Genomic DNA, 13178 nt, shown 5'->3' with positions numbered 1-13178 from the left:
TGTTTCTGAGATGGGGGTTTGGGTTTTCCCACCTTTAGCTTTGCAAGCTGAACGTTAAAACCAAGGAGACCTGGGTGTGGCAGGAACCAGATTCGTACCCATCAGAGCCCATCTTCGTTTCCCATCCGGATGCACTGGAGGAAGATGATGGTAAGACTCGTGTTGTTTTGGTCAGTGACAGTGTGATTTGGAAATGCAGTTATTCCCTCAATTCCTCATCTCCAAACAGGATTACATGAAGCTGGGGTAAGTCTTGACTCCACAGAATTTAAGAGCAAACTCTCACTTGTTGATACAGAACCAAGTTTCATATTATCTGTTCCCAGTTCTGTGAAGTGCTTGTGCAGGGGCTTGTCTCACTGAAATGAAAAGACTTTAAGCTGCTTCTTCAAAGACTTCCTTAACTGAGGTAGACAATACATATTTTAGGAATATCTTTGTCTTTCTCACTTCCTGGGACTTAATCCCTTGCAGAAGTGCTCCCTGAAAGCTGAGGTAATCCCAGGCTCCATGCTCACATTTATGTTCTCCAAGGCTGTTTCATGCTGTTGCAGCCAACAGTGTAGGGTTGTTTCCCTGTTCTCCTGCAATGACTGACCCAGAGAGCACACAAATAACCAACCTCAGAGCTAGGCTGTCCCATCCATTCCACACAGGGACACCAGAATCCATAAATGGGTACCTTATCACATTAAACCTTAGAAGCAAAATTATGAAGTAATTTATAAATAAATTCATAATGTGGAAAAATACTAATCATAGAATCATGGAAGGGTTTGTGTTGGAAGGGAGCTTAAAGCTCACCCAGCTCCAACCCCTGCCATGGGCAGGGACACCTTCCACTAGAGCAGGTTGCTCCAAGCCCCTGTGTCCAACCTGGCCTTGAACACTGCCAGGGATGGGGCAGCCACAGCTTCTCTGGGCACCCTGTGCCAGCGCCTCAGCACCCTCACAGTGAGGAGGTGCACCAAGCACACCAGGGACAGCATCCTGTTTTTTCTCACCTAGGGGTGGTGCTGAGCATCGTGATCAGCCCAGGCGTGGGGCCCAAGCCTGCCTACCTGCTGATCCTGAGCGCCAAAGACATGAGCGAGGTGGCCAGGGCTGAGGTGGAGGTGAACATTCCTGTGACTTTCCATGGACTCTTCAAGAGAGCCTGACTCCTGCCTGCAGCACCTTGGACAGGCTTCTTCCAGTCCCCAAAATGTGCAGCCTCTGTTTATAAGCCCTCTGGTAACATAATGTAGAAAAGCCTCTGTGCTCTGCTCTGTGCTTTGAGGAAAAGGTAGTTTTTATCCTATACTGAAGCCTTATGGATTTAGATCTCCTCCTGGCCACTCCTGTAGCATCCTCAGAGCAGCCTGAGTGGAGCCTTTCCATTCTGCTTTGGAAACCTGAGCTGGCAGGCCTGAGACTGTGGCAGCAGCATTTCACCCTTTGCAAAGGCTGAAAACTGCACCCACTGGTCTATGTGCTTGCTCATTGCCATTCCTTTTGTGAAAGTGCAGTTTCTGGATTTGATGCTGAAACATGGAGATGAAAACACTCATATAGCACTTGGGCTGAATTTGCTTCCTCCGAGTGTTACAGCCCTGCAGCTGAATCCTTCCTTTCACAAGATAAATTTTCAGCTGATATGGTAAGAGGCTGTGGTTCAGGACACAGACTTGTTGCTAATAGAGTTAAAATCCAGGGTGCTTGTTTGGCTGCAGTGGTTTAATGTTTTTATTAATGGTATCAAAGAATGAGAAAATCATTTACAGTAAAGATTTCTAGTACATGGTGCAACTTTCAAAGGCTGATTGAACATGGCTGCAGTTACATCCCAATACCAGGATGCTGACACGGAGACACAACCTGGAACTTCTGCTGTTTTGTGATCTTCAAACTCTCTGCAACCACCTGATTAAAACCAGAAAATAACAGGAGCAATGAGCCTCTGAAACAAGAAATGAGTAAAACCTCCTTGTTCTGCACTCATCACTAACGCATTTGTGAACACTGAAACTGAGCAGTTGTTGGCTGTTGGTGTCAGTGGGAAGTGCCACTGGGGCAGGGGAAATGTAAAGGAAGAAATGTCCTCCAGAGCCCAGAGTTCATGCATTGCATGCAGACACAACCCAACCCTTCTTAAAGTCACCGTGGTGAATTGCTGTGAAACTCCAGTGACAATAAGTTCTGTGATAATCCATTTCTATCATTGCATGGCTCTGCTCCTAGGCTGCCAATCATGTATCAGAAACTAGAACATCCTGCTCTTCCACATCCATCTTTTTTTTTTAGGAAGTCATCTTTCATGTCTTATGACAACAGGGACTGAAACTGCAGAACTGCTTTTGGCCTTTAAAATGCACATGGCTAAAGAGAGTTTCCACCTATTAGCAAAACCTGGGATAAAGCAGCAAACAACACTGCAAGAACAGCTACATGTGCAAACAGGAGTTGTGTCCTGGTGAGAATCAGTCTGACAGTAACAGAGCTTCATTTCAGCTATTGCACATGTTCTTTCCACGTGTAGCTCCTAGAGAGGCAGTCCTGGGGCTCCAGTACTAGAAAATACTTCTAGGTGCTCTCCCATCATCAAAGTTCCCATAAACTCCACAGAAAACACTTAACATCCACATAGTACCATAACTGTCTATCATAATTAGAGGGATTAGTTAATAGCAGGCTCCATTTGTGATCTTTAAACAAGCTGCAGAAGTGTAAAGAGCATTCTGAGCATTGCTAATAAAGAATCTAACAAGGAAAAAGCAAAGAACAAAAGTGATGGCTTTCAGGAAGAATCTAATGAAGTGGAGGTTTGTCAGCTTAAGAAAATCAATAAAAAGGCAGGGGAGCATCCCAAATGTAGCAGCAAATTAGAAGCAGGAAGAGGAAGTGGCAAAAAGAAGTATCTTATGTCAAAAGAGTGGAAAAAATGTGAACAAAGAGCTGAACTTCAAAGAGTGAGGATACAGTGGTGATGCAAGACTGAAAAGAAAGGCTTTGGATACAGAATCAACTGCTCAGGTCAGTTAAGAGGTTCAGTGAGGAAATGCTATAGTCAAATAACCAGAATTCAGCAGAAACTTTTAGGATAGACTAATGGGGAAAAGGTGAGAATTACAAAGCTAAATTCCACAGAAAATGGAGTGAGAAGTGGGAGAGCCAGTTCTGGGACTTGATGTACCGCTGACATTGAGAGTCATGGGCATTTGCCACTGGATCCTTTCGAGATCTGAGAGTAAAACCTTCTAAATGGAGAAAACCTACCTTTCAGTATTTTGAGGTAGAATTATGCCATCATCCCAGAGCCTGGCAGAGGAGTAAAATGCACTGCTTGCTTCCTCTAGCCTGCAGAGGACAGAATATTACACAAGCTTAAAAGCACAACAATGTATTGAAAAACATCGTGCCAGTAAAACAAAATCATAGTTGAAAAAGGCAGATGTTTAAATCTCAAGTGAATATGCAGAACTACTGTTAAAATTCATCAGAATCCAGCAAATAACATGACAGACCTGATCATTCTGTAGGACAGACCATCCTCCACACACAGGTGATCACCACTGTTTAATACACAGCAGAGTATCTTGAGTTGGGGTTGTATGGGGGGTGTTTAAGCAAATATTCGTGTTTCCTTGCGAAGATCTTAAGAGGAGTCATAGAATTACACGGAAATGTAAAATACCATTGAATAGGTTGAGGTTTGCTTCATTTGTCTGGGATGTGTTGACCTGTGAGACAAACAAGTAGGTAATTAACTAAACCCTGCAAGGGTTTCTATTTCACGTCCTTACTTTTCTTTCAGCTGTTTTAGCTCTGCTCCCTCTCCTCTGTGGCCACTGTCCCCAGCTTGTGGGACTGTGGAGAGATGTCTTGAATCCACAAGAGCAACTCTTGCATTAGGCCACAAGAACAGGAAGTTTGGGCTGAACGATCTCCCACACTACAAAAAGAAAGAGCAGAGTAGAAACTCACTGAAATGAATCCCAAAAAGATGGGTGTGGGACGATAGAATCATTCTGCCTTGAACTTGTAGTACAGTTTAATTTGTAAAGGATTAATGACACAGCTTCGTTACCACCCGAACTACAGCTCCTCTATCAGTACAGACACTCTGTGGCACCACCAGCTTCCCCACTGCCCCCAGTATTGCTGGTTTATCATTTCATTTTCCCCAAGCACTTAAATGTTTAACTCTGAGCAAAGAGCCCTGCTGCACTCACGAGCAGGGTGAACAGCACACACAGTAACACACCACAAGGAGACGTGCTCCTTGAGCCCTGGAAACGTGCTGAGGAAAAGGCAGGATTTGCCCCAAGACGGGATGTTTCAGATAATGTGGTTTCTAGACCTGGCTCTAGGCTCTTAGATGCAGACCAAGTTTTCAGTTACCAGAGCTTGAGATGCATTTGTTACTCTAAAAGCAGTTAAAATAATGGACTGAGTTAAATGTCTGTACAAGAGCCAACTGTGGTTTAAAAATGAAGTGCTGAGATCATGCTATAGTGTGAAAAGCCTCTTGCCAAACCCATCAGATTTCTACCACTCCTACCACAACGTAACTCTCACTCCCGAAACAGCCACCGACTACAGCGGTTATTTTGGGAACAGCAGCACAAGCAGCAGCAGCCATGGAGGCCTTTCCATCTGCTGGAGCGAGCCTCCGCCTGGGAGGAAAAGAAAGGGTTTAGATCCTTTAAGTCTTTCTTCCAGATTCCCTCTGCTCCCACCAGCCCCGTATTCCTAAACCATTGATTTCTTTACAGTTCTGCCCCTCTGCTGCACCCTGGGGAGACCCCCCCTGCAGCCCTGATCCAGCTCTGGGGAACAGCACAAGAGGGACGTGGAGCTGCTGGAGCGAGGCCAGAGGAGGCCCCGGAGCTGCTGCGAGGGCTGGAGCAGCTCTGCCCTGGAGCCAGGCTGAGAGAGCTGGGCTGGGGCAGCTGGAGAAGAGAAGGCTCCTCAAGGGGACACCTTAGAGCAGCTCCAGGGCCTAAAGGGGCTCCAGGAGACCTGGAGAGGGGCTTTGGACAAGGGATGTAGGGACAGGCCAAGGGGAATGGCTTGAACCTGCCCGAGGGGAGATTGAGATGAGCTCTGAGGCAGAAGCTGTTCCCTGTGAGGGTGCTGAGGCGCTGGCACAGGGTGCCCAGAGAAGCTGTGGCTTCCATGGTGAAACCAGAACTCTCTTCTCCCAACAGTCTATTAAGAGAATGTGTTAATACAGAGTAATCTGAATTACACAAGGTTTTGTTGCATGGGTATTATCCCATCTCCATCATATGGGAGAAGGAATGAGAGCTTTGAATTCAGTTTGAGAAGAACACTTTTAAAAGATGCTGTTTCTGATTTCCTAAGGAATCTGATGAGACTTCAATGTTGCAACTGCCTGGCTGGTAGTTCTTGTGAGCAAATCAATCATATCACCAGGTCATGAAAAGCATTCATTTGTCATCACTCCTTGCTGCTATTGGCCTGGGACATGGTGAATTCAGAGCTCAGAGACAGAAATCAGCCTTTCCAGAGGTATTTTATTACCAATCCTTGACTGACTCAGAACTTCATAAACACCGTTACTGGAATACTGTAAAACCTGATGATGATGTGAAAGCTATGAGACAAGTAGAGGGGAGATTGAGATGAGCTCTGAGGCAGAAGCTCTTCCCTGTGAAGGTGCTGAGGCGCTGGCACAGGGTGCCCAGAGAAGCTGTGGCTGCCCCATCCCTGGCAGTGTTCAAGGCCAGGTTGGACACAGGGGCTTGGAGCAACCTGCTCTAGTGGAAGGTGTCCCTGCCCGTGGCAGGGGTTGGAGCTGGAGGAGCTTTAAGGTCCCTTCCAGCCCAAACCAGGCTGGGATTCTGTGATATGAAATATGTCCATGCATTTTGCCAGCCTCACCCTTCCACATGGACAAATCCTGTTACCAATGTCGTTCCATAATTAGCCCTGAACTCCTGGAATCTGCTTCTATCCAGCAGACGGCTCAGAATCTGCAAAGAAACATCGAGTCTTTACTACAGAAATTCAAGTGAAAACAGGACAGTTCTGCTGAAAGACACACTCTTCAAATAGCAGGAGACCTGTATTACACAAGAAGTCAGCCCAAATGAGCCCTGAAGCCTTTCTGCATCTTACACTCCACTGAACACTTGATGTGCACAGAACACCAAATCTGTGTTTACATTTCATTACCAACCGTGTATTTTGAGCCAAAGCTCAACTCCAAAATTACTTCAGTGTTACAGAGCACAGTTGTTCATGTGCTTAAAAATGCTGTACAAAACCCAGCGTGTGCAGTTACGGCTTGTGTGCATAAAGAACACTCAACTGTGGATTGCTCAGGCTTTTTCCAAACACTACCTAAAAGCTGCCTTCAGAGCTACGTTACTTCCTACAGTCAACCCCGTCAAATGCAGGGATTTACCCCTGGAAAAGATACTGGATTCACGTCTTTGGAGACTAAATCTTTTCTAGAACAGCACAATGAAAGCAGCATGGGCAGCTCAGCATGTCTCTGCTGCTGTGTTAGCATCTGTCCCAACTTCAGACAAGTCTGATTTGAGCTTTGCTGGGTTTCAGTCAGTATTTTCATTCAGCTTGTACGTGACAAGACAACGCCTTGATTCCTTGGGGGGTGTGGGGGAAAAGGGCAGGGGAAGGACACCAAAAGAGGATGCTAAAGGGGTGCACATCCTCAAGGGAGCCAGCACAGCACAATACATACTGACACAACGCCTAAAGGGGCTGCAAGAAAGCTTGGAGAGGGGCTTTGGACAAGGGATGTAGGGACAGGACAAGGGGATTGGCTTTAACCTGAGCAGGCTGAAAGGGAGAAGGAAGAGAGCATCTGTCACCTCTGCAACTCGACAGGAAGAGCACACCCGTAACCCCCTGGTGCCAGTCCCAGGAGCTCAGCAGAGCTGTACAAAGGGCTGTCGTGCTCTGTGGCCTCCTCTGCAGGGGATCGGTTCAGTGTGGAGATAACCTTTCGAATACATTCACAGGCTTCCTCCTCTGAAGATGCAAAATGGTCCCTGCAGCCACTGACACTGGGAGAGAGAGCAACATTATTAACACTGAACCAATGAAACCTGAATTCTGACAGAAAACCCAAACTGAAGGAAAAACCTTAGTCCATAATGTGACTCTTCAACGTGCCTGAAAGCATTGTGTGATGTTCTTGTATGAATGAGCTGCAAGCAGTTAAGTCAGTGGAATTTCTGTGCAATCCAACCCCCAAACACGTTCTTCCCTGTGACTTTTGTGTTTATCTATGTTAAAGAATTCCTTATGCATTTTCCATATCATCACAGTATTTGAATACTCACAGTTACTTTGCTTGATAGATGTATCCTGATAATGTTTCCACTAGGAAAAGAAGTGACACCACCCCTCTTCTACAGCTGGTCCCTCTGAGGCATTGACTTGCCCGAGGTTGTTCAGGATGTGTGTGGAAGAATGGGGAACCAGATCCAGGTTTCTCACTTATGTGAGGTTTCTATCAGAGTGTGTGAATATCCATAGACACAATGGAAATGGAATGTTCCTTCAGTAGTAAAGGTGACATTACAATGCCATGTTACTTTGTTCATTTCAAAGAGTTATATCTAGTTCCATGGTATTCCTACATATGTAACTGAATACCACCAACCTTTATAATAGTTCATGTGCCATTTCTGTGTATAATAATAATAATCATTCACTCGTGTACACTCCCAGAGAAGCTGTGGCTGCCCCATCCCTGGCAGTGTTCAAGGCCAGGTTGGACACAGGGGCTTGGAGCAACCTGCTCTAGTGGAAGGTGTCCCTGCCCGGGGCAGGGGTTGGGACTGGAGGAGCTTTAAGGTCCTTTCCAACCCAAACCAGGCCGTGATGTTACATTAAAGATAAAAATGTCAGTTTTTTAAAGCCAAATATGCCAAATTCTCTACTATTCCTGAGAACTATGTCACATACTGAGAGTGAGGTCTGGCCCCTCCCAGGTCCTCGGGAGAGACATATTCTCCTGTAGCAGCTTTTACCAGAGTTGGGCCCGCAAGGAATAACGTACCCATTTTATCTATAGTCACAGCTGCTTCTGCCCTGGCTGGGACATAGGCACCTCCAGCCACACAGGAGCCACACACTGCTGCCACCCAAAGGACACAGAAACCAAACAAATCAAGGTGCTGGGGAGGGGAGAATGGAAAGGCAAAACCATCAACATTGATTTCAGAGGCTAAATCTCAACTTGGGGAACAATGAACTAAAGATATAAATACCAGCATGAACAGCAATACTGGTTCTGAGAGAGTTCAATGCTTACTCTGAAATAACCCAGGGATATGATGCTTTTCCATCATGATCAGTCAGTGAACACTTAGAAGAGCACCACATAATCCCAGAATCCCAGACTGGTTTGGGTTGAAGGGACCTTAAAGCTCCTCCAGCTCCAACCCCTGCCACGGGCAGGGACACCTTCCACTAGAGCAGGTTGCTCCAAGCCCCTGTGTCCAACCTGGCCTTGAACACTGCCAGGGATGGGGCAGCCACAGCTTCTCACGAAATGTATCCTTCAGGATGAAGTATTCAGTTACGTGAATCTGAATCTTCCTTCCCTACAGTTTATTTGAATCTCCCACAGACAGACAAGGTGAGCTTCAGGAATTATTCTGCATGTTTGAGAGTTGTTCCTAGAATCTGTACTAGAACAAAACTGTCTCAGAACCCCGCGGATGTACCTACATGTACTACACGTCCTTGTACTCCAGGTGACACTGTACCTGCGGGATTCTCACGGCAGACATCACTGCTTCAGCGCAGAAAACCCTGCCACCGTGCGACTTGCCAGGAAACAGCTCTGCCTCGTCGCAGGGGAAAGACACGGTGACTTCAGACCGACTTCAAACGCCACCGCTTCCTCTTCACTCATTCACAAACGCATCGTAACTGACTCTGGGGAGGTCGGCACCAACAGTCACACCTGAAACTTCCATATCCACCATCCCCTGCTGTAGTTATACCCCTCAGACACAAAAATACCCGTGTGGTTTGAAAGCAGAGGGTTTGTCGGTTTTGGTGAAACCCATTTATTCTACAGACTGTGACTGCAAGCATGGGGAAGGGGAAGCTCACGTTCATCCTGTATCTGTGACATAACTTCAGCAGTTTCCCTTTTTACTTAGTTTTTGATACAATCCTTAAGGCAGGTCACAACATTTTCTATGTTCACGTGTGGAGAGAGAACAACTACAGTCTCTGTGATAATGTGACCTCTGTACACTGGAAGTAACCTGGGCCAATTCTCCACCTGCAGTAAGGAATTAAACCCCTACATTTTTGAGCGCCATGGAGGTTACCACGTTACTGTCACAAACACTGTGATAAAATACAGACTAATATAGAGTCTGAGGTTGAAAACAAAAGCCTCAAACCATGCACTAGTTTACTAAAGACACAACAGCATTGCAGCACACTGAGGAGTTCCCACACTCAGCCAGCACTTTGTCCCCCCACTGGCATTCATGTTTCTAAGCTTTCACTGGGTGCTGGATGCAAGATCAGCCAAAGGGACCACCACTGTTACAAACCTTCAAACCACCTCCTGGACTCTGTTTTGGGGATGAAACTCCATTTAAGTGTAACGGAAAGTCAGTCAGGCAAGAAAACACAATGTAAATGTGAGGTTGTTGCTAAAAATCAATGTGATTTAGATAAACATTGGTGGTTTCTTCTATGAAGTGGTCCCAGCAGTGCTAGGAATTCTCCCCTGCTGACAGCCAGGTACACGGATACCTGCCTGTTCCGCAAGGCTATTTCTTGACCTCTTAACTGTTTCTTCACCCCAGTGGGATAAATTGTTCCTCCTTTTACAGTTGCATCGTTTGCCATAAAGACACAGCAGACCCCACAGATTCTGCCAATTCCTGTAAGTGAATTGACAGACAGACACTTATCAGGACTCTCTAAAATACCCCAGATGAAACAAGGGGGGCAAGTTACAGCTAGGATGGTCTTTTGGTAATACTGTATGAAGAAGCTGCAACTCAAGTTGAAAATACCAGAGAGGGCAGAAATCTATAGTCCCTCTGGAATAACGAGCTGAAAGGCAGTGACATTGAAAAGAAAAGAGCTCACTGACAGAAGACAGGTCTTGAAATCAACTTACTTACTCCTGTCCACAATATATGAGAAAAAAATAGTTTGTCTTCCAACTCTTGAGATAACAGGGAGGCAATTAAAAATTACCTACATAAAACTGAAAAATTTAACAATCTGTGGCAAAAGACAGGATTTCACACTCTGTTCTTCTAGTTACTTTTTAAACTGGAACCACTATTTGAGATGCAATAAAAAGACTAGTCTATGAGCTGAAAAATACTACAATATAAATGTCACGGCTCCTGTGTCTCACAGTAACTTGGTTCCCTTTCCTCTAACAGACAACAGCTTATCTGACACGTCATCCTGGAGTTTTGGGACAAAACCCAGTAACTGGTAGTAGAATAAGTCACTAAATCTGGAAGAAATGAACAAATGTTTTTCTTTAAAGGTTTCTCCCAGATTTCCCAGGAAAAATCACTGAAGCATAATACAGCACTGGCTGAACTTTTCTGTGTTGGGAGCTGCAACTTGATGTTCGCTTTTCCTAGGGAAGCACATTCTTAAGATCCTAAAACATTCCATAAACCTTATTATGTGCATCCTTTGTCCTTTCCCAGCAAGAACAAACACCTCACCTTCAGTGAGCAAGGCTGGTTACTCTGGGGAGGTGTACGGCACACACAGGACACAACGGATGTACACCATCTGCATTCAGCTACTCGTCACTCGAATGGCACCTCTCAAATTGTATTAAGGATCACACTGGTTCTAAACCCTTCTTCCTTCTGGGCTGCATCCGCACAGGGCTGCTCAAAACAATCCCCTGAACCCAAGTCCATCTTTAGATGTAACATGGATCACGTTTACAGATGATTTCCCATCTAGATGAAGTTCACTGCTGTTACCAGTAAGGGACCCAGCCACAGGGACATCACCACAGGGCAGGCTGAGCCCTGCCGGTGGGGACAGCTCAAGGAAACACTCGTGGTCAAGCAGCAGCTTCAGGCGCTCCCAATCAAGCAGCTTCTTGTTTCTCTGGGTGTGACACCAGGCGGCCTTGTCCCCCTCCTTCCCTGACCACCTCCAGCAACTCTGAGTGTCCGGTCTAAAAAACAAAGCCTCCATTAATCAAAACCACCTTTACTTACAAGTTACCCTGCAGCAGATTGAACACAGCACCTGAGCATATCACAGGCTTCATATAAAAGGTATGAGAATGGAAATGAAATCACATCTTTGGATTACTGTTTCTTACAAAGTGCACTAAAAAGCAAAGTTACGTAATCTAAAGCAAGCATTTTAGTTTTGTTATTCAAAACCTGTCTAATAAAGACAAAACCAGAGTGAAATAATACAAACATTCTATCTGCAGTTTAAGTTCATAGCTAGCAGATGTTATTAAGTCCATGTTCTGCACTGGGTGTTGCCCATATACACCCAACAGAGTATTTCACAGCATATGATCATACTCAATCTCTGCCAGCAACCCCACGAGCAGAGTAGTGACAAGGGCTGATCATCAGTGGCCAAAACCTCTAAACTTGCAGCTATCCCTTAGGCTCTCATAATTTGACAGTCTAATTCAGCGTGGAGATTTACCATGTTCCAACTACTCTAGGGATTAATCTAGTCAGGGGCTGGCTCCTTCAGTTCCCCTCAACAAGTTTATCTGATAGAAATCAGTAACTGATAAGTAGAATAAGTTACTAAATCTAGAAGAAATGCACACTCAACAGCATGGAAAATACACTTTAAAGTAGTGAATACTGTGAATGCTGTGAATACTGTGCAGTGAATACTACAGCCATCGGGAGAGGAAACGACTACCAAACATTGCCAGGGCAGCACCAAGTCCAGATGAAGAACTGAATAAATTAAACAAATGAGTTATGTGGAATAGGTTTGATCTGAAATAAAGCAGGTTCTTCATTTATTTCAAATGAAGCATTTTTCACCAAGATGAATCATCTTTAACCAACAATACTGCCGGACAGAACCACTTAGGCACCACTCCGGCGTGACTCCATTATCTTACTGTGGCTTCCTGCAGAGCGGAGAGATTGGAAAACCTCAGGAGCAACAAGCGAAGGATTTTTCCTACTGTTGTGAATGCCACCACGGGAGGGCACAGTGTGTTCTCCAGGCTCCGCTTCCCGCTCACGTATCACCCTCTGAACAAAGGCGTTTGCGTTTTTTTACCTTCTGAGCTTTAAGGAGAACCACACAAAATACGTTCTCCTGCTTTCATCGGTGAATCACGACTGACTGCAGGAGTCGTCACCGGCCCTTTCGGGCGGCAGCTGCAAACTCTGAGTCACCGTTTGTGTCTTTGCATTCAAAATCAAACACAAACCATCTTCCTGAAGGTCTAGAAAAAGTGCTGCTCGGGATATAAGCAAAACAACGTCACATGGAACTATTTAAATACGGTCCCCACATAGATTTAGTCACATTTAGGCTCCTTTTTTAGGGGGGCTGAAATTTTAAGCCCTGATCCTGGTAAAATTCACTTTGCAGAGAAAGCGCCTGAGAAAAGAGCAGCTGGGGGACCGGTTTAAGCTTCACAAAGGCAAAAATCCCATCCCCAAATTTATTTTCATTTGGGGCTTTTTAATCTCTGGGCTTCTCAGTCGGGATTCCAGAGATTGATGCCCCGTCCCTGGCAGTGTTCAAGGGCAGGTTGGACACAGGGGCTTGGAGCAACCTGCTCTAGTGGAAGGTGTCCCTGCCCGTGGCAGGGGTTGGAGCTGGAGGACACAAACCAAGCTGGGGTTCTGTGATTCTTACTACGTTGAGAAGTTCCTAGAAGTGCCCGTAAGTAACCCTCACACCATCTCATAAGCAGCAAGTTTTAAACCACCCCCAAAAGCATCTTACGACCTTTTCACAACAGCCTCGCTGTTCTTAGATCACACATCGGTGCGTCGTGCAAGCACACACCCATATATATGCCTGCTAAACAAACAGCAACTTCCCATCTCATACTGACACCGTGGTGCCTCCGGGAGTGCCGCGGGCAGCGCCGCGGTGGGAGGGCAGACGTGCAGCAGGTAACGCGGGGAGCAGAGGGGATCCTGCCCCGGGAAACGAGCGCGGTGGGCGGCGGG

At 45.9% G+C, this 13178-nt stretch overlaps 2 protein-coding genes across 2 annotated transcripts in view; one reads left to right on the top strand and one right to left on the bottom strand.

The window, feature by feature from the left end:
* Window positions 1-1160, top strand: part of RPE65 (retinal pigment epithelium-specific protein 65kDa) — a 7094-nt gene extending 5934 nt beyond the window's left edge. The window contains exons 13-14 of the mRNA XM_010018431.1: window positions 39-150; window positions 1009-1160. Of these exons, the coding sequence (XP_010016733.1) occupies window positions 39-150; window positions 1009-1160 (264 nt within the window). The remainder of the gene's footprint in view (window positions 1-38; window positions 151-1008) is intronic.
* A 658-nt stretch (window positions 1161-1818) lies between these two features.
* LOC104408733 (methylcrotonoyl-CoA carboxylase beta chain, mitochondrial-like) lies at window positions 1819-12974 on the bottom strand (the record flags this gene model as incomplete). Its single annotated transcript, XM_010018432.1, is given in 14 exon segments — window positions 1819-1902; window positions 3252-3336; window positions 3783-3931; window positions 4541-4628; window positions 4630-4655; window positions 5566-5599; window positions 5887-5997; window positions 6852-7037; window positions 7945-8116; window positions 8744-8833; window positions 9717-9893; window positions 10977-11116; window positions 11118-11169; window positions 12950-12974. Coding segments are annotated over 14 exon segments (1419 nt in total), but the record flags the coding sequence as incomplete, so codon positions are not given.
* Between the last annotated feature and the right edge of the window lie 204 nt (window positions 12975-13178).

This window comes from Nestor notabilis, unplaced genomic scaffold (assembly GCF_000696875.1).
Source record: "Nestor notabilis isolate BGI_N333 unplaced genomic scaffold, ASM69687v1 scaffold27607, whole genome shotgun sequence".
Taxonomy (NCBI): domain Eukaryota; kingdom Metazoa; phylum Chordata; class Aves; order Psittaciformes; family Psittacidae; genus Nestor; species Nestor notabilis.
This window is presented reverse-complemented; position numbering and strand designations above follow the sequence as displayed.